Source organism: Haliotis rubra, unplaced genomic scaffold (genome assembly GCF_003918875.1).
Source record: "Haliotis rubra isolate DU_JTF1 unplaced genomic scaffold, ASM391887v1 Scf212, whole genome shotgun sequence".
NCBI classification, from domain to species: domain Eukaryota; kingdom Metazoa; phylum Mollusca; class Gastropoda; order Lepetellida; family Haliotidae; genus Haliotis; species Haliotis rubra.
In genome coordinates, this window is record NW_025766137.1 from 809,865 (window position 1) to 831,374 (window position 21,510).

General features: G+C 41.6%; 1 protein-coding gene across 3 annotated transcripts in view; it reads right to left on the reverse strand.

Moving 5' to 3' along the window:
* Positions 1-293: 293 nt before the first annotated feature.
* The window catches only part of LOC124276732 (2-oxoglutarate dehydrogenase, mitochondrial-like), a 109,647-nt gene continuing 88,430 nt past the window's right edge, over positions 294-21,510 (reverse strand). For all 3 annotated transcript variants that reach the window (XM_046712373.1, XM_046712372.1, XM_046712374.1), the window contains 6 exons: positions 19,329-19,507; positions 18,144-18,215; positions 9,985-10,110; positions 9,048-9,284; positions 2,688-2,851; positions 294-897 (listed from right to left, as the gene is read on the reverse strand). In XM_046712373.1, coding sequence (XP_046568329.1) covers positions 783-897; positions 2,688-2,851; positions 9,048-9,284; positions 9,985-10,110; positions 18,144-18,215; positions 19,329-19,507 — 893 coding nt within the window. In that variant the 3' untranslated portion in view covers positions 294-782. The remainder of the gene's footprint in view (positions 898-2,687; positions 2,852-9,047; positions 9,285-9,984; positions 10,111-18,143; positions 18,216-19,328; positions 19,508-21,510) is intronic.

Consider the following 21,510-nt stretch of genomic DNA (forward strand, 5'->3'; position numbering starts at 1 on the left):
CAGTGACAAGGTAAGAGCTCCCACTTTTGTCAGGGAGATTGTTAAAGCTGCTATATTTAAGAGCTAGCACTTACCAAGCCTTTGAACAATAGTTTTTAAATTCATAGCATCAACAGCTGAAATTGTAATATTTGCTTTATATATTTAAAATCACTTTTAGAAAAATACTGCACAAGCATACACAGAAGTTTCTTATAGGTATCCTAGTTTTATAGCTTGTCAAACTTGCATCACCAGCATGACATGACCGTGAACATAAAAATGTGAAAACAACAATAATGAATAGCCAGAAGTTTGTTTGCTGCAGTAAAAATATTTTCACTTTTTATTTCCAAAGATTTAACAAATTTCTTCTATGTAGTCATCCATGACACCACATCCCTTGTCAAACATGGCATAAGCACTGTCAGTGAAACAGTCCGCACTACCTGACATGGCTGTTTGCTTCTAGTCTTATAATGCACTGTATGCCAATGTATAATCATTTTAATACAACTAACACTCACTGGTAGGCATCTTTGTTTGAGCAAACACATTCACAATATTGACCAGCCAGACACCAACTGTGCAGCAGCAGCAGCAGCAGAATGTTCTCCGTGTGCTGGTGGTCAAGGTAGTCTGCATGTGTAGTGTTGCCTCATCTATTTCTGCCAGCAACACACTGCTGGTCTGCTGTGTTCATTAAATTCTCAGTGTACATCTCTTCACAGTACCTCTATATGTACAAATAGAATAAATAATTTCCAATTTAGCTACACATCTGCTCATCTGTGATGCCGAGCTCAGTTAAGGTGTGGAGAAACATCCATGTTATCAGAGTACAGCTGGGCCAGCTCCATCATGTGCATATGCTTGTTGCCAGTAGCTGCTGCTGCAGAAGCACACCGTCCAGCATATCTGCAACAGCAAAAGCAACAAATGTCATCAGGAGATGACATATCTGTGCAGTCTGGTGCAATTTGAAAATGGATCTTATCACCCACGTTTGGTTCATAGCAATTGGATACTTCAGTTCAGTGAAGGAAAAATAATCCAGTTCAGTATTTTATAGCATCCCAAATCGAATTGAACTTATCATCATTAGACTGATCTGTGCTGAAAGTTTCCTTAAAAAATGTTAAACGGTTAAGGAGTTCTGCTTCACGAATGGGCACAACCCCTATTTTCAGTGTAAGTCCAACTTGCTGACACGAGAAAACAAGAGTCATCAGAAGATGACATATCCCCACGGCCCCCACATCTTTGAAAGAACAAATCATCTGACAGTTACTTAAAGTCCAGCTTGATTTTAGACTAAGTGCAAATCGTTTCCATGGAAATCATGAAAAACATAAATGACAAAAATCTGCAAATAGCAAAAGGCACCACTTTGGGATCTGCCTAACATATCTGCCAAGTTTTGCTGAAAGATATTAAGAAGTTTTCGAGTTGTGCTCCGGAAACGAAACCTACCCCTTCAAGTCCGAATCGTTTCCATGGAAACCAAGAAAATAATAAATCATAAAAATCTGTAAATAGCAAAAGGCACCACTTTAGGTTCTGTTTGATATATCTACCAAGTTTTGCAGAAAAATACTGAACAGTTTCTGAGTTATGCTCCTGAAACGAAGCCCACCCCTCCCTTTTGAGACTAAGTTCAAAACGTTTCCATGGAAACCTAGAAAAATAAAATTGATAAAATTCTGTAAATAGCAAAAGGCATCACTTCAAGATCTGCCTCACATATCTACCAAGTTTTGCTGAAAGATATTGAGAAGTTTTCGAGTTATGCTCCGAAACGGAGCCCCACCCTCCCTTTAAGACTGAGTCCAAAACGTTTCCATGGAAACTGAGAAAAATAAAAATGCCAAAAATCTGTAAATAGCAAAAGGCACCACCTTAGGTTCTGTTTGATATATCAACAAATATTTGTTGAAAAATATCAAATAGTCTTGGAGTTATGCTCCGGAAACAAAATGATTACGGACGGACGAGGCGAAGACTATATCCCCCCGCATTACATGCCGGGGGGATAAAAAGAAAAAGAAAAGATAAACATTCAAAATCATCAAAGCACCACCTCCCCACGTGGCTGATCTGTGCGCCAAGTTTCAACAAGAAATAGTCAACAGTTTAGGAGTTCTGTTCTGGTAACAAAACAAACAGTCTGATGGACTTGAAGAGAGGGATAACAAGGGAAGTTCCCCATTACTTGTATATTTTGTCTTGATTGTTGTCTTCCCCTGTACCACAGATCTACATTTTGAGAGAATTTAAGAGCATGTCCCAAATTGCACAAGTCATATGAAGGTTGGATTTCATAAAAAAAACACAGACCAAATGGGTTAAGCCCCACAAGTAGCCACATTTATACATAATTCTTACAGTTTGAAAGTGGCAGCCACATTTAAATTCCTATTCAGCTTTAGGTGGTGAAATTTTTTTCAGGATACATTTGTTTGTTTTGTTTGATCTTTAACACCCCACTCAGCAATATTCTAGCTATTTGCTGTCTGTAAATAATTGAGTCTGGACCAGACAATCCAGTGATCAACAGCATGTGCATCGATCTATGCAATTGGGATACAATTTCATTTGCCAAACAAATCAGCGAGTCTGACCACCCAGTCGCATTAGTTGCCTCTTATGACAAGCATGGGTTGCTGAAGACAAATTCCTTAAGTCTTTATGGGTTTCAGGATACATACTCAAGATCCACTGAGCTGTTGATCTTCTTGAGGACAGTGTTGATCCTTGGCTCCACATAAAACCATGCTCCCATGTTCTTGTGTTCTTCCTGGGCCCAGCACAACCTGGCGCGAGGGTACTTCAGTATCTCCGCCTTCACCAGGTCAAATGGGAAAGGTGTCAGCTGAAAGCACAAAATAACATAGGCTAGACATTTGTATTTCATAGCTTTTTGTTGTACTGAATATATGAACCAAGGTTCCCGACCACAAGTCCAAACAAATGCAGCTGACCATTTGATAATTGTGGTGATACAAAAGGTTCATGAATGAGATATACTATGGAAATGTACGAACAAATGCAAATATATACGAAAATAATATAAGGCACCATGACGGTACTGACTGATATCTGAGTTTCATCCAGAAATACAGAAGACAAAATGTCCTGCAGTAATGCTTTGGACACTAATTCAAATCCAAAATGAGGTGATTGTTGATCTCACATGATGCTCAAAGCAGCACAACTTTGAAACCGGAAAGACCTGTGCCTTTACCTACCTCAATAACAAAATGTTAGGTACTTGGAGTTAAACGACATAAGTTCTAGTTTGAGCTAACTTAACTAATGTACAGACACTTGCTGTTTACTTACATCACTTTCAGTTTAGGACAAAATATACCCAATGCAAACAGACCCTATAAAACAGACCATCCTAAACATACACACACTTTCACTATAAAGACCTCATTCAGGGAAACATGAGTCTCATGCAAGATAACTTTGTAAATAATCCCACAGCACTGTATCTCACCTGGACATGTAGGCAACAATATATAATATCAAAGTCACTCAACAAAAGCTGCAGATACTTAAACACTTTCTACATAATATGACACTAAATCTGATGATGTGAACAGATATGAGGAAAAGCTTACAGCTTGAAGATCAGCTTCAGAGACATTTACAGACAAAGAATATGCAATTTTACAAACTATAGGACCATGGTGTAAAAGATGGAATGTTGCATCAAAGAGAACATGGGTCATAAATTCCATAATGAAATGAGCAATTACCAATTTTTAATAGATACTGAACACAAGATTTCCAGCCTTTTGAGGGTTTAAAATTACATTTTAAGGCCTCTTAAACAAAGATAACAGCCAATGTCAATAAATATTTCATAAATTTAGCAGACTAACCATAAGGACTCATGCATTGCCACCAATTGCAAAGGTGACATAAAAGGGGAAACAATTATCTAATCTGCTCAATGACAAGTGATGTGTATTTTGAACTTTTCAACAAAGGTGTGGACCACATGTTGAACCTGTCTGAATGGTCGACCTATGTTCCACATTGTTTTATAAGTATTTTGGATGCAAATTGGCTACCCTAACATTATTTTTTTATGATGGGTTGGTGTTTAATTCTGTTGCTCATGATAGGTTTTGATAATAGAATGTTGGGAAACGGTAAGTGTATTTGTTATCTAATCATAATCGCTGAGATAATACTGACTATATTTAAGTCCCACTGACAGTGCTTTGATTTTCTTCTATTGACCTTCTTGTCTGTAAATCTCTTAGAAGAGCAATGAGTTCTGGAACCTTAGCGACTCTATCCATGGTGACGACTGACCTGCTTGCCACTAAATAAGTGGCTAGAGTAGTACCTTTAAAAATTTCTTGTGTGTGTGTTGACCTAAGTACTCCTCAACTTGAGGATGCGTGACCTACATCGTCTTGACACCATTCGATCTTGTGAAACTGGTCAAAACTGATCTTCTGAGAGCTAAAGTCACAGCTTTGGTTGCCCTCGCTGAATATCCATGTCTGACAAGAGTTCTTGATATGTTCCATACGTGAATCTTGAAGAGGTCTTAGATGAAGTTGTCTTGAATGAAGATGAAGCAGATTTGGCCAGTTCAGGAGTTTTAGACTTGGTTATCTTGCTGCTACCATCAGGTCTGGGAAACCGAAGTCAGTTTCAGTTAGTTAGTGTGACATGAAAGACTCGTGGAATGAGTAGTGGTGGAGGCAACAGGATATCACTATTGGGTCTGGAACTGGAGACACAACCTTGCTTCTGAACTGCTTGTTGAAACGCCTCTGGATATAACATCCATTCTGTTGGCAATGCTTGTTTGGCTTGGACAGTGCATCTGCTATGACATCTGTAGCTCCTGGAATATGTCTTGGGGCTTGTGCCTTGCAGATTGATATACAAGGCTACAACTGTGTTGTCTGTGTGGATCATAAGGAACTTGTTCCTGAGCTGTTGAGCCCAATTACCACTTTGAACTCTCACTGGTTGATATGGTGGGATCACTCTTCTTCAGGCCATAGTCAGGCCATTACTTTCATGTTAAAGTGAACTCCCAAGCCTTGAATTGAAATGGCTATGTATATGTACATGTAGGTTGTAAATCGTCTCTTCTAAATAAGTTCTTTGGCAGACATTGGACAGCCCACTAACAAATGTACTTCTTCATATGTGACAGAAGACAAATCTTGAGATCCTGATGATCTATGAATGATATCAGGAACCTTTGAATAAGTCTTAGTTGTAGTCTACCTCTCACCGTAAGTGCTTGCACTGACGAGAGGAGTCCTAAGATCATGTACAATTGGTTGCCTGATATCTTGCTGTTGAAGAGCTTACAGTAGAAAAACTGGATATTCATTAAGGAATCTGATTCCAAGGCACTTGTGAAAGCAGAAGATCCAAGTTCATTGATAATGTTAATTGATAAGCCTGAATCTCTTCATTGATTACAAGAAGAGTCATCAGAAGATGACATATCCCCCAGGCCCCCACATCTTTGAAAGAACAAATCATCTGACAGTTACTTAAAGTCCAGCTTGATTTTAGACTAAGTGCAAATCGTTTCCATGGAAATCATGAAAAAATAAATGACAAAAATCTGCAAATAGCAAAAGGCACCACTTTGGGATCTGACTCACATATCTGCTAAGTTTTGCTGAAAGATATTAAGAAGTTTTCCAGTTGTGCTCCGGAAACGAAACCTACCCCGCCCTTTTGAGACTAAGTCTGAATCGTTTCCATGGAAACCGACAAAAATACAAAATGACAAAAATCTGCAAATAGCAAAAGGCACCACTTTGGGATCTGCCTCACATATCTACCAAGTTTTGCTGAAAGATATTGAGAAGTTTTCGAGTTGTGCTCCGGAAACGAAGCCCACCCCTCCTTTAGGGACTAAGTCCGAATTGTTTCCATGGAAACTGGGAAAAACAAAAATGGCAAAAATCAGCAAATAGCAAAAGGCACCACTTTAGGATCTGTTTGATATATCTACCAAGTCTTGTTGAAAAATATTGAACGGCTTTTGAGTTATGTTCTGGAAACGAAGCCCACCCTTCTTTAAGACTAAGTCCAAAACATTTCCATGGAAACCGAGAAAAATAAAAATGACAATAATCTGTAAATAGCAAAAGGCACCACCTTAGGTTATGTTTGACATATCTACCAATTTTTGTTGAAATATATCGAACGGTCTTTGAGTTATGCTCCGGAAACAAAATGATTACGGACGGACGGACAGACGGACAAGGCGACGACTATATCCCACCGCATTACATGCCGGTGGGATAAAAAGCACACCGGATTCCTTACCTGGTTCCTCACATAAACAAGTAAGGGGACATAGATATTACAAAAAGTAACACCTGTTCTCTTGATGAATAGGGTATGTTGGTGTGCATCTTCAAGACTGATGCTTGCTGGATAATTGTTTGGTCTTATCAGCTGTCTCAAGTCTGGTAGATGAAGCATCTTCAATTTCTCTGGCTGTTAAAAATAATTCTTGTTGAACTCCATGTTGTAAATTAAATGACCCTTTATGCTTGAATTCCATTTTAGTACCAGAAAGATTGGAGAATAACCCTGCAGTTAGATCTTCTGGTTGAATGATTTCTATTTGCTTATTTATCTAGCAGTGAGTCAATAGCTTCTGACAACTTTGGTTGAAGAATCTCTGATTATAGTATCCTAAGAGGATCTACTGTTAAGGGCGGTTGTTCTCTTAACAGTGGACTGTAATCATTCAGGGAATATAAACAAACAACGAGGGTACATCAACCCTTATCTTGCCCCACACATAAATGTCGATTTCTGATTGGCTGAGCACTCTTCTATTATTTTCAATGTACCCCGCTTACAAGCGAGTAACATTTTCCATGTACCCTGCTGGGAATGCGGAACTCATTTGGTACTTCGTAGTAGTAATTCTTTATGTCGAATAACATTGAATCGTGTATAATGTATGAAACTTACCGATATTTTGCAAATGCAAATCGATGGAAGGGAGATAAATCTAAATTTGTTTTTCTTGTTGTCTGGTAATCATACTATGATCCGATACCCGTGCTTCAAACAGTTCAAAATTACCAATGAGGTGTTCGGTAAGATAAATACGTTGTTCACTGGTCCCTTAGGGCTCAGGGAACATAAACAAACATCGAGGGTACATCAGCCCATGTCCCCCTCAAGACCAGTGAACAACTTATAATGTCCCCCTTGTGAACAACTTATGTCTGAGTGAGGATTCTTTCAGCATGGCCTTGTTGATATGGATCTCCTGGAAATTGTATTTAGTTGTGTGAACTTCTTATCTTCAGCTCTATAGAATTGACTATAAAATTGTTCAAGAGAGAATTGTCTTCATCAGTCTCTGGGGCTACATATAATGCCTCCATATTGTGTAATGGGAAATACAGTCCACAACAGTATTTGATGGTCTTCAGACAGAGAAAAATTATTCCCATATTGTCGAGAACCTCCATTCAGTGATGGCTCAATACTATATTCATCTGGTGTGAAACATGACCTATTTGAAGTCAGCACTGTGAAACCATGCCTAGATGAGTCGTCGAACACCATATCAATGAAGACTGCATAGATGGTTTATCAAACTCTTGCTGTTGTTGAATGTCTGGCAGTACTTCTCTGGTGATGTTCGCTGCTATATCTGGCTGATTAGTGGACATGACGCATGACTGCTGCCTGAAGGAAGGCCTGAAGGAAGGTCTGAGGTTGCAGGTTCTCTGATCCATGGCTGTTGTTGCTTGAGAAAGGGGCACATTTGGAGCAGATAGGGTGAGGGCCCCAGTTACTCACTGGTGTTAATTAAATGACAAACTGAAAAAAAACCAATCAACAGATACGATAAATAAGAGGCCTAAAAGGTAACCCAAGCTAAGAAAACTTTTATAATTTTCACAGGATGACTTGGATGGAAAAACAAAAAAATGTCCCCCAAAATACCACTTGGAGAAAATGAAGAGAGTGGCAATACACTGTCCAGTCATGTGGGAGTCAGTATGTGTGATGTTTTACTGGTCTGGGGGAACACAACACCGAATGTTGCCACTGTATCTCAAGTTAAGGGAGAAGGGAATCAAATAGTATGAGTCAGGATAAGGAAAAAGAAGACATAAGTAATGGGGTAATTGTAAACAAATGGCACCCTCAGTATAGAATATTTCAATATTTTTCATCGTAAGTGAGGTGATTGTAAGAAAGGCTCCTAATATTGATTTGCTATTGAATGTTAAGTTCAAAACAGGATCATTTTATTGTTTACGTTTTTGAACACACATGGTGCATTGTTCTTTTTTCAATGGTTAAAATCATGGACATATGGTATAATAAAAATAATGACAAGGCCACTTGTGCTGAACTCCATGCCACAGGGACATGCTCTGAGCGCATACAACATAATGGACACTATTACCCTGGGTAACCCAAGCTACGTGTGAGACGTTATTAAAAGGTTATTAGTCATATAACTTATCCAAACAGGTACCAATTTTCTGCTGGGTCATCAGAAGCAATTTTGAACAAACTCACTTGCCTATGGTAAAGCCACGTTACACGTGTGTTAGGACTGAAGTCTAAAAAACTCTAATGAGTCAAGCTGCCAACATGGTCACCCACCCAAGTATTCTCCGTTGCTTAACTTCAGTTGATTTCTGACCAGGGCTCTACGCACAAGGCCACACACCACAAGATATGCCTATTCACAGTAGTTTCAATATAGACTGTTTCAATGTTTGTTCACTTAAATAATATAAGATGCTAGCAAGTGGTGTGGAATTACTATGGATTGTCATAAACAGAACAGGATTATTTTGATATTTAGATTTTTGGACATTCATTGGTGTGATGTGTTCCGATTTCGTGTTGAGCTATTCTTCTGAAATATTATCTAATTAATCAATAATGGTTAAAGACAGATGGATGACATCACAGATTACTTGTAATGGTGTTTTACCATGTACCTAGCAATGATGATCCAGTAACATTTTGTCATTGGTGCTTATCACCTGGGTGGGGTGAGGAAGAAGAGTCGTTACCTGCTCCACTCTTCCTATGGCTATCTGTTCCACCAGATTCTTCTTCTCTCTCTCCTTCACAAGTTCATAGTACACCTTGCCAGTACAGAGAATTAACTTTTTGACTGTGTCAGCATTACTGGCTGCTATCCCATTCTCTGGGTAGAATCGCTGGAAGTGAGTTCCCTCCACCATCTCATCAAAGCTTGAGCGTGCCTCTGGCAAGCGCAACAATGACTTTGGTGTCATCACCACCAACTGAAAAAGTGTAAAACACATAAAACTGTGATCTTTTCTTGAAATTTCCAAACAATAATATACTCAGCAACAATGATATTGATAAGCCCTATGTTTAAGTGGCATATTAGAAACCGTAGCATCAAAGGGATGTTTGGGTACAGATGAGAGCACCTGCTTGATAAAGGCTTATATGTGACAAAGAACAGCAAACTAATTCCACAAATGCTTGAACAGTCAAAGTCAATGCATGCCTGATGTGTTGGTCAAGTCTTATGAAGAAAGTTTTAATGTTTCAGGCTAAATTGTCTTGCTACCCAGGCACTGATGCACCATCATATTAAAGTCAGCAGCACTTTACAATTTTTATTTGCATTTGAAAAATCAATGAAAAATTCTGTCACAAACAAAATGATCCTCGTCGTGAAATGCTAAAGACAACATGATTTATGTGGCAAGAACATTTTCAAAGAAATCAAGTACGAAGAATGTGACCTTAGACAGCATGGGAAAAGGGTGGCATGAAGATATATCACTGTCACTCTGATGCATTTTGTTTTTTAGGAACCACATGCCCAATGATACTTCATAAAATACATTTAGTCATCAGGAGGAATGAACAGAACTGATCATGTGACAACTGTAGTGGGCATGTCAGAATATTGTTGCCCACAGGATGCTAAACTGTGTGGTCAGTATTGAGTAGTTTAAGCAGCATTACCGGCTTCCTGAATGGCAGGGCTATCTGTCTCCTCATGGCATGGAAGAAGTTTGCAGGGGTGGTGAAGTTACACACAAACCAATTGGTCTCGTGGGACTGCTGGATCTCAAAGTTGGGCCCCTCAGGCTGTTTATGGTAAAAAAGTGCATAATTAGTGTCTGCTGCACTCATGCAGATGAGGCATATACTGGTTTATATGTGATGGAACTTACAGTCCGGGGTTAAACCTATACACAAATGGGACGTGGCCATGTTGCCTTGCCAAAGCTGTCTTGTGATGCAAAGCAAAGCAGTATTCAAGTACATTCCTTGAATTATCACAAAATTGACTTAGTGGTAAATGATGATATTAAGCCAAAGTATAAAGAAGGATGGTATAAAGACTAGTATTGATGCAAAGAGACTACATAACATTTATTTTGAAAATAGATTTCTCTTTTTGAAATCCAGATTTGAATTTCCCATTTTATCAGTCACGTGGCGAGAGGACATAGATAGATAGATAGATAGATAGATAGATAGATAGATAGATAGATAGATAGATAGATAGATAGATTACATGCACAAAATGAATGCTGATGATAATTAACCACATATGTAAAGAGGCTGAGTTAGTAGTTATCGCATACATGATGATTATTCCAAGACATTTGTTGCATTCATAACACGAATACTGGATGGTATGAAGGACTGTCAATCCTTTTAAGCGAAGGTAATCGAAATTGGCATCCAGATGGAAGTAGTTGAAAATGGTGAGATAAAACATGGGTACTATCAAATCTAATTTTAGTTGCCTTTTTGACAATCTGGGCTCATAAATAAAGGGAATATACTTGAAAGACACTCCAGTAAGTTTGCTGGCAGTATTAACAATTTTGAAAAGTTTGTTTTTGTTGCAAGCAGACAGAATTATGGTCAAGAGAGCAGATGCATATTTCCTTTGTGTAAAAATCTGGGAAATGTGCAGCTGATATAACAATAAATGTTACTTCTTTGAGAGGCATTTTAGAAGTTCTATAGATGAAGGAAAACCAAGTACTAACACCGTTATCAAGCAAGTGATGACTTGCTTGACATCACTTGCTTGATAACGGTGTTAGTACCTACACCAAAACGTCGCACTCATTGCAATAAAGAAGTTGACTATCCATAGAACTTGGTTTTCCTTCAACAATAAATGTTCAGCCATCAGAGGAAACAGCGAAGAGTGACAATGGAGAGTGCCTTCATGTAACTATAACTACCAGTCCTTATCAACTCTGATTAATTAACACTTTATTGGAGCTCAATGAGCCGCTGTGCTGACCAACTGCATGAGTATTAACTCAATGGTCTAATGGAGGGTGACAAGCACCGGTGGTCAACATGGTCAAGATATGCAGTGTGGGTGATAACGCCAGGTTTTTCATATTACTTGATTCGGATGCTATCTCTATAACACAATGTAAGTGTAGATGCAACTTGGGCCTTGGAGGCCTCATTGAAAAGTGGTTTTGGACCCCTTTAACAAATCTGGGTATTGTCAGTGATGGGAAGAAGCAAGTGAAGGGTTAGCTTCCCTGGTCAAGTGTCTTACTGAGGAGATGTTTACAAAGTGGTTCACAGCTGTCAGGACCTACAGCTGGGCGAGCTACAATATCTTGTAAAATACGTTGTACAATACTATATCATATAGCCATGAAGTTACACATGATCAATCCTTTATAGACTTAATTCTACAATCTTATCAAGAAATATTGGTAGCATCTAAGGACTGCTTATAAAAATGTCTAATGTGTTGGTGGAGAGATGTACAAGACATGATGAATAACAGGGTTGGAGGGTGGTGACTGACCAGGAAATAGATGATGGAGGTAAGTACACAACATGACTGGGTTACAGGGTTCAAGTATAGGATGGAGGAGACTGACCAGGAAATAGATGATGGAGGTAAGTACACAACATGACTGGGTTACAGGGTTCAAGTATAGGATGGAGGAGACTGACCAGGAAATAGATGATGGAGGTAAGTACACAACATGGGTTCAAGGGTTACAGGGTTCAAGTATAGGGTTCATGGAGGAGACTGACCAGGAAATAGATGATGGAGGTAAGTACACAACATGACTGGGTTACAGGGTTCAAGTATAGGATGGAGGAGACTGACCAGGAAATAGATGATGGAGGTAAGTACACAACATGACTGGGTTACAGGGTTCAAGTATAGGATGGAGGAGACTGACCAGGAAATAGATGATGGAGGTAAGTACACAACATGACTGGGTTACAGGGTTCAAGTATAGTATAGGATGGAGGGAGACTGACCAGGAAATGGATGATGGAAACAGTAAGTACACAACATGACTGGGTTACAGGGTTTAAGTATGGGATGGAGGAGACTGACCAGGAAATAGATGATGGAGGTAAGTACACAACATGACTGGGTTACACAGTTCAAGTATAGGATGGAGGGACTGACCAGGAAACAGATGATGGGTAGGTAAGTACACAACATGACTGGGTTACAGGGTTTAAAGTATGGGATGGAGGAGACTGACCAGGAAATAGATGATGGAGGTAAGTACACAACATGACTGGGTTACAGGGTTCAAGTATGGGATGGAGGATGAGACTGACCAGGAAATAGATGATGGAGGTAAGTACACAACATGACTGGGTTACAGGGTTCAAGTATAGGATGGAGGGACTGACCAGGAAACAGATGATGGAGGTAAGTACACAACATGACTGGGTTACAGGGTTTAAGTATGGGATGGAGGAGACTGACCAGGAAATAGATGATGGAGGTAAGTACACAACATGACTGGGTTACACAGTTCAAGTATAGGATGGAGGGGACTGACCAGGAAACAGATGATGGAGGTAAGTACACAACATGACTGGGTTACAGGGTTTAAGTATGGGATGGAGGAGACTGACCAGGAAATAGATGATGGAGGTAAGTACACAACATGACTGGGTTACAGGGTTCAGGGTTCAAGTATGGGATGGAGGAGACAGACCAGGAAACAGATGATGGAGGTAAGTACACAACATGACTGGGTTACAGGGTTCAAGTATGGGATGGAGGAGACTGACCAGGAAATAGATGATGGAGGTAAGTACACAACATGACTGGGTTACAGGGTTTAAGTATGGGATGGAGGAGACTGACCAGGAAACAGATGATGGAGGTAAGTACACAACATGACTGGGTTACAGGGTTCAAGTATGGGGATGGAGAGAAGACTGACCAGGAAATAGATGATGGAGGTAAGTACACACACATGACTGGGTTACAGGGTTCAAGTATGGGATAGAGGAGACTGACCAGGAAATAGATGATGGAGGTGAGTACACAACATGACTGGGTTACAGGGTTCAAGTATGGGGTGGAGAACACTGACCAGGAAATAGATGATGGAGGTAAGTACACAACATGACTGGGTTACAGGGTTCAAGTATGGGATAGAGGAGACTGACCAGGAAATAGATGATGGAGGTGAGTACACAACATGACTGGGTTACAGGGTTCAAGTATGGGGTGGAGAACACTGAACAGGAAATAGATGATGGAGGTAAGTACACAACATGACTGGGTTACAGGGTTCAAGTATGGGATGGAGGAGACTGAACAGGAAATAGTTGATCGAGGTAAGTACACAACATGACTGGGTTACAGGGTTCAAATATGGGGCGGAGGAGACTGACCAGGAAATAGATGATGGAGGTAAGTACACAACATGACTGGGTTACAGGGTTCAAGTATGGGATGGAGGAGACTGACCAGGAAACAGATGATGGAGGTAAGTACACAACATGACTGGGTTACAGGGTTCAAGTATGGGGTGAGGAGGAGACTGACCAGGAAATAGATGATGGAGGTAAGTACACAACATGACTGGGTTACAGGGTTCAAGTATGGGGGAGGAGGAGACTGACCAGGAAATAGATGATGGAGGTAAGTACACAACATGATTGGGTTACAGGGTTTAAGTAGGGGATGGAGGAGACTGACCAGGAAATAGTCAGGTGTAGATGATGGAGGTAAGTACACAACATGACTGGGTTACAGGGTTCAAGTATGAGATGGAGAAGACTGACCAGGAAATAGATGATGGAGGTAAGTACACAACATGACTGATTTACAGGGTTCAAATATGGGATGGAGGAGAGACTGACCAGGAAATAGATGATGGAGGTAAGTACACAACATGACTGGGTTACAGGGTTCAAATATGGGATAGAGGAGACTGACCAGGAAATAGATGATGGAGGTAAGTACAGAACATGACTGGGTTACAGGGTTTAAGTATGGGATGGAGGAGACTGACCAGGAAATAGATGATGGAGGTAAGTACACAACATGACTGGGTTACAGGGTTCAAGTATGGGATGGAGGAGGAGACTGACCAGGAAATAGATGATGGAGGTAAGTACACAACATGACTGGGTTACAGGGTGCAAGTGTGGGGTGGAGGAGACTGACCAGGAAATAGATGATGGAGGTAAGTACACAACATGACTGGGTTACAGGGTTTAAGTATGGGATGGAGGAGACTGACCAGGAAATAGATGATGGAGGTAAGTACACAACATGACTGGGTTACAGGGTTCAAGTATGGGATGGAGGAGACTGACCAGGAAATAGATGATGGAGGTAAGTACACAACATGACTGGGTTACAGGGTTCAAGTATAGGATGGAGGAGACTGACCAGGAAATAGATGATGGAGGTAAGTACACAACATGACTGGGTTACACAGTTCAAGTATAGGATGGAGGAGACTGACCAGGAAACAGATGATGGAGGTAAGTACACAACATGACTGGGTTACAGGGTTTAAGTATGGGATGGAGGAGACTGACCAGGAAATAGATGATGGAGGTAAGTACACAACATGACTGGGTTACACAGTTCAAGTATAGGATGGAGGGGACTGACCAGGAAACAGATGATGGAGGTAAGTACACAACATGACTGGGTTACAGAGTTAAAGTATGGGATGGAGGAGACTGACCAGGAAATAGATGATGGAGGTAAGTACACAACATGACTGGGTTACAGGGTTCAAGTATGGGATGGAGGAGACTGACCAGGAAATAGATGATGGAGGTAAGTACACAACATGACTGGGTTACACAGTTCAAGTATAGGATGGAGGGGACTGACCAGGAAACAGATGATGGAGGTAAGTACACAACATGACTGGGTTACAGGGTTTTCACATTATGGGATGGAGGAGACTGACCAGGAAATAGATGATGGAGGTAGTAAGTACACAACATGACTGGGTTACACAGTTCAAGAGTATAGGATGGAGGGGACTGACCAGGAAACAGATGATGGAGGTAAGTACACAACATGACTGGGTTACAGGGTTTAAGTATGGGATGGAGGAGACTGACCAGGAAATAGATGATGGAGGTAAGTACACAACATGACTGGGTTACAGGGTTCAAGTATGGGATGGAGGAGACAGACCAGGAAACAGATGATGGAGGTAAGTACACAACATGACTGGGTTACAGGGTTCAAGTATGGGATGGAGGAGACTGACCAGGAAATAGATGATGGAGGTAAGTACACAACATGACTGGGTTACACAGTTCAAGTATAGGATGGAGGGGACTGACCAGGAAATAGATGATGGAGGTAAGTACACAACATGACTTGGTTACAGGGTTTAAGTATGGGATGGAGGAGACTGACCAGGAAATAGATGATGGAGGTAGAGAGTACACAACATGACTGGGTTACAGGGTTTTAAGTATGGGATGGAGGAGACTGACCAGGAAATAGATGATGGAGGTAAGTACACAACATGACTGGGTTACAGGGTTCAAGTATGGGATGGAGGAGACAGACCAGGAAACAGATGATGGAGGTAAGTACACAACATGACTGGGTTACAGGGTTCAAGTATGGGATGGAGGAGACAGACCAGGAAATAGATGATGGAGGTAAGTACAAAACATGACTGGGTTACAGGGTTTAAGTATGGGATGGAGGAGACTGACCAGGAAACAGATGATGGAGGTAAGTACACAACATGACTGGGTTACAGGGTTCAAGTATGGGGTGGAGAAGACTGACCAGGAAATAGATGATGGAGGTAAGTACACAACATGACTGGGTTACAGGGTTCAAGTATGGGATAGAGGAGACTGACCAGGAAATAGATGATGGAGGTGAGTACACAACATGACTGGGTTACAGGGTTCAAGTATGGGGGGAGGAGAACACTGAACAGGAAATAGATGATGGAGGTAAGTACACAACATGACTGGGTTACAGGGTTCAAGTATGGGATAGAGGAGACTGACCAGGAAATAGATGATGGAGGTGAGTACACAACATGACTGGGTTACAGGGTTCAAGTATGGGGTGGAGAACACTGAACAGGAAATAGATGATGGAGGTAAGTACACAACATGACTGGGTTACAGGGTTCAAGTATGGGATGGAGGAGACTGAACAGGAAATAGTTGATCGAGGTAAGTACACAACATGACTGGGTTACAGGGTTCAAATATGGGGCGGAGGAGACTGACCAGGAAATAGATGATGGAGGTAAGTACACAACATGACTGGGTTACAGGGTTCAAGTATGGGATGGAGGAGACTGACCAGGAAACAGATGATGGAGGTAAGTACACAACATGACTGGGTTACAGGGTTCAAGTATGGGATGGAGGAGACTGACCAGGAAATAGATGATGGAGGTAAGTACACAACATGACTGGGTTACAGGGTTCAAGTATGGGGCGGAGGAGACTGACCAGGAAATAGATGATGGAGGTAAGTACACAACATGATTGGGTTACAGGGTTTAAGTAGGGGATGGAGGAGACTGACCAGGAAATAGTCAGGTGTAGATGATGGAGGTAAGTACACAACATGACTGGGTTACAGGGTTCAAGTATGAGGGAGAAGACTGACCAGGAAATAGATGATGGAGGTAAGTACACAACATGACTGATTTACAGGGTTCAAATATGGGATAGAGGAGACTGACCAGGAAATAGATGATGGAGGTAAGTACACAACATGACTGGGTTACAGGGTTCAAATATGGGATAGAGGAGACTGACCAGGAAATAGATGATGGAGGTAAGTACAGAACATGACTGGGTTACAGGGTTTAAGTATGGGATGGAGGAGACTGACCAGGAAATAGATGATGGAGGTAAGTACACAACATGACTGGGTTACAGGGTTCAAGTATGGGATGGAGGAGACTGACCAGGAAATAGATGATGGAGGTAAGTACACAACATGACTGGGTTACAGGGTGCAAGTGTGGGGTGGAGGAGACTGACCAGGAAATAGATGATGGAGGTAAGTACACAACATGACTGGGTTACAGGGTTTAAGTATGGGATGGAGGAGACTGACCAGGAAATAGATGATGGAGGTAAGTACACAACATGACTGGGTTACAGGGTTCAAGTATGGGATGGAGGAGACAGACCAGGAAATAGATGATGGAGGTAAGTACACAACATAACTGGGTTACAGGGTTTAAGTATGGGATGGAGGAGACAGACCAGGAAATAGATGATGGAGGTAAGTACACAACATGACTGGGTTACAGGGTTCAAGTATGGGATGGAGGAGACAGACCAGGAAATAGATGATGGAGGTAAGTACACAACATGACTGGGTTACAGGGTTTAAGTATGGGATGGAGGAGACAGACCAGGAAATAGTCAGGTGTAGATGATGGAGGTAAGGAAACAACATGACTGGGTTACAGGGTTCAAGTATGGGATGGAGGAGACAGACCAGGAAATAGATGATGGAGGTAAGTACACAACATAACTGGGTTACAGGGTTTAAGTATGGGATGGAGGAGACAGACCAGGAAATAGATGATGGAGGTAAGTACACAACATGACTGGGTTACAGGGTTCAAGTATGGGATGGAGGAGACAGACCAGGAAATAGATGATGGAGGTAAGTACACAACATGACTGGGTTACAGGGTTTAAGTATGGGATGGAGGAGACAGACCAGGAAATAGTCAGGTGTAGATGATGGAGGTAAGTAAACAACATGACTGGGTTACAGGGTTCAAGTATGGGATGGAGGAGATTGACCAGGAAATAGATGATGGAGGTAAGTACACAACATGACTGGGTTACAGAGTTCAAGTATGGGATGGAGGGGGACTGACCGGGAAATAATCGGGGTCGTCATTGCTCATCTGCAGGAAACGCTCCAGTCTGGCACTTGAATGTTCTGGGCCCTATGAAACACAAGTAAAAAATATTGGTTAGTGTCAGATGGACAAACAATGGACAAAACGCCCAGACATAAAGACACATTGACATTCAGACCGGTGAGCCTAGAAGGATTTTGTTTCAGTGAAACTGTACTACATATAAAAAATATAATACAAAGATTATTCTATTCACTCATTGTCAAGTACTATAGGAATATGGCATAAATCTACATATTTATCACATTCATATACTTATCGCGATACAACCATGACAATTCCTTCCCTCGTTGATCTCAAAACCAGGAGGCGCTCTGCAGCAGGTCACTGATCAGAGGCTACCAAACTTCTTAAGATGGGGGATGGCAAGGATGGCCCTAGGGATTTGCAACGGGATAGTAAACAGTTATCATTGTTAATACTTTTAAGAATACAACCTTCATTACAGCAAAAGTAAAAACCCTCTAGTTTGGTTGGAATCAGATTATACAATGTTCAAGTAAAGTCCTCTTCACTGTTGGCTACCTCTCTGTCAGTGACAGATCTGATGACATTTCCGGTTCAGGTAAGTCACATCTGGTTCATTTGATTTCTCATGCACTCATGTATGATTTTGATATGATTGAATATCAAACAAGTAAACGTTTCTGAACTCAGTGGATACCATGTTCTGTTCAGCCAAAATTGTGCTGACGACATTATGACAACAGCTAAGGTGGACTGTTGACCTAATCAAGATCTTATAATGTGCAGAGTAAAAATATCAGCCCAACAAATTGTGTCAAGTGACGGTTATGTGAAAATCTAAAAAAATTCACAGCCAAAATACAGGATTATTGCAATGATGGTTTTGTATTCCCAGGAAGGATGTGAACTGAATGACGATGAAAAGGAAGGTTCAAGGGGAGGTAATTTTTATCAGTGACCTGGTGGACAGTGCCTCCTATTGGGATCTCCATGATCAGTTCAATGAGAAAAGAGATTTGGGATGGTTGTATCATATGAAAGAACTGAAATTAAAGTTCCTTAAATAGAATTACTGATGAATTAAAATTTCTTTGCATGTCTGTTATTGATAACTTGATGAACTTGTTAAGACTGTGGAATATTAGCTGCAATGTTGGAACTACAACTACTAACCATTCCTTCATAGCCGTGTGGTAGCAGAAGAACAATGCCACTCTGTCGCACCCACTTGGCTTGTCCACTGGAGATGAACTGGTCAATGATACACTGGGCATTGTTGGAAAAATCTCCAAACTGAGCCTCCCAGATTACCAGGGCATTTGGGTTAGTCATGGAGTAGCCGAGCTCAAAGCCTGTCAACAGGTTGGAAATGTGGTCAAAGCTTCTGATATTGAATGAAGATTTAATTTTTTAAAAGATGTGCAGACTTCATCCTTGTCATACAAAACAAAATATATTTTATAGAGTAAAATTATTATTTTATACTTATTCTGACCCATACTTCTTGCTTCTCTCTCCCTTGACATGATATACAGTGAAAACATTCTGGGTTATGGTTCCAAGGAAGTGTAAAAACATCTCACGCAAATAAACCCCACCATGTACCATATATTACCGTCTATAAGCCGACCCCATGGATAAGACGACCCCCTTCTACAGACTGCTTTTTTTGGTCCTCAAAATTCGGCTTATAGATGGTAATATACGGTAAGTATTAGAAATAATCATTCAGATTTCATGGATTTTAGATAACTTAGACGCCTCGTTGTCTAGATATCTGGAACGATGTTAAGGAAAGGACTATTACCGAAACTGGCGTCGCGACCCATATGTTAAGGCAAGGACTTTACCAAAAGTCTTATATCACTCATGCGCTGACTTATCTCGTAAGACGGGGGAACATGGACTCTCTGCCGGTGGCAATGGATCAGTTGCCTGGCGTCAACGAGTCTGCACGACAAGGATGAGATTTCTTCAACGTCTAGCTGGCATAGTGAGTTGCTGTGCTACGACTAGTGGCAGGAATTATGTCTTCAGTAGCGATGTCTCGTAGATAGTGGGTAGCGAAGACTCCCAAAAGCAGCCTGCCATTATGGACGATATCGAGCAGTTCCCATGTAGGGCAAGTGTTGAGGCCAGTGCTCTAACTTCATGCAGGTTCTATGCTCTAGGAGGCTCTAACCCTGCTGCTTTGTAGGCTCTTAGGATCACCGCTCTGATCCAAAATGAGATGGTCGTCTGAGAGACTTCTACAGTCGAGGCAGGAGACAGCGGGATGAAGAGATGCTTGAACTTCCTCCTCCTCTTAACAGTTCTATTTAGGTAAACCCTTAGTGCTCTCACCCGGACACAAGGACAAGTCTTGTGTGCCGTCTGGACCCAAGATGTTTGATAAAGACGGAACATAGAATTGACGATCTGGTTGCCCCTGCAGCTGGTTCTTAGCGATGAAGTCCCATCTAAGGCCTAGATGGACTTCAGCACGCTCTCCGGTATCTCGTACGGCTGAAGTCTAGGGCGTGGATCTCTGACATCCTAGCCGCAGTAGCTAGAGCGAGGAGTAGCTAGCAACTCAAATGTAGTCTGTGTCAACGGCTCGTATACTGATCACTGATGAGGTGCTGTAACACTACGTTGAGGTCCTATGCTGGAGCTTGAAACTTCTGCTGCTGGTCTTCCAGCTTGAAAGATCTCAGCAACGTGACGAGTTCAGGAACCTTAGTCAGCTTCACCCGTCTTCATGGTGATGACCGAGCTGATCGCCGCCAAGTAAGTAGACAGTGTAGAACCCTTCAGATCTCTAGTAGACCTTGGATGACACAGGTAGTACTTGTGAGTGTGTCACTTTTCTGGCCGTGAACCCGACGAACAGCGCACTGGTCAAAACTTCTCCCCTTTCATGCAGGTTACATGTAGATCGACGTAAGGCCAGTGCACTGCCTTAGCTGCTCTGGAGTACCCTCGTCTCTGCAAGCTGTAAGTAATATGGTCCATACATGTAGCTGGATCGCTTCTGGGTTGCCGTGCCACTGCTTGGTGTGCTGGCTCGCTGTGCTGCTCTATGAGGTCTGGGAACTAGGATCTCGCCGGCCAGTAAGGCGTGACCAAAGTCAGTTGCAGGACCCTCGTCTGGCTGATCTTGCGTAGTACTTGTGGTAGCAGGATTGGCAGAGGGAAAGCGTAAGCATTCAGCCCCTCCTAGGATACGGCTAGGGCGTCGACAGCCCATGCTAGCGGATCTGGCACTGGCAAGACGAACGTTATCACCTGGTGGTTGAATCGGGTTGCAAACAGGTTGATGACACGACGGATGAGTTCTGCTGCTAACAACTGGAACGCCTCCGGATGCAGCATC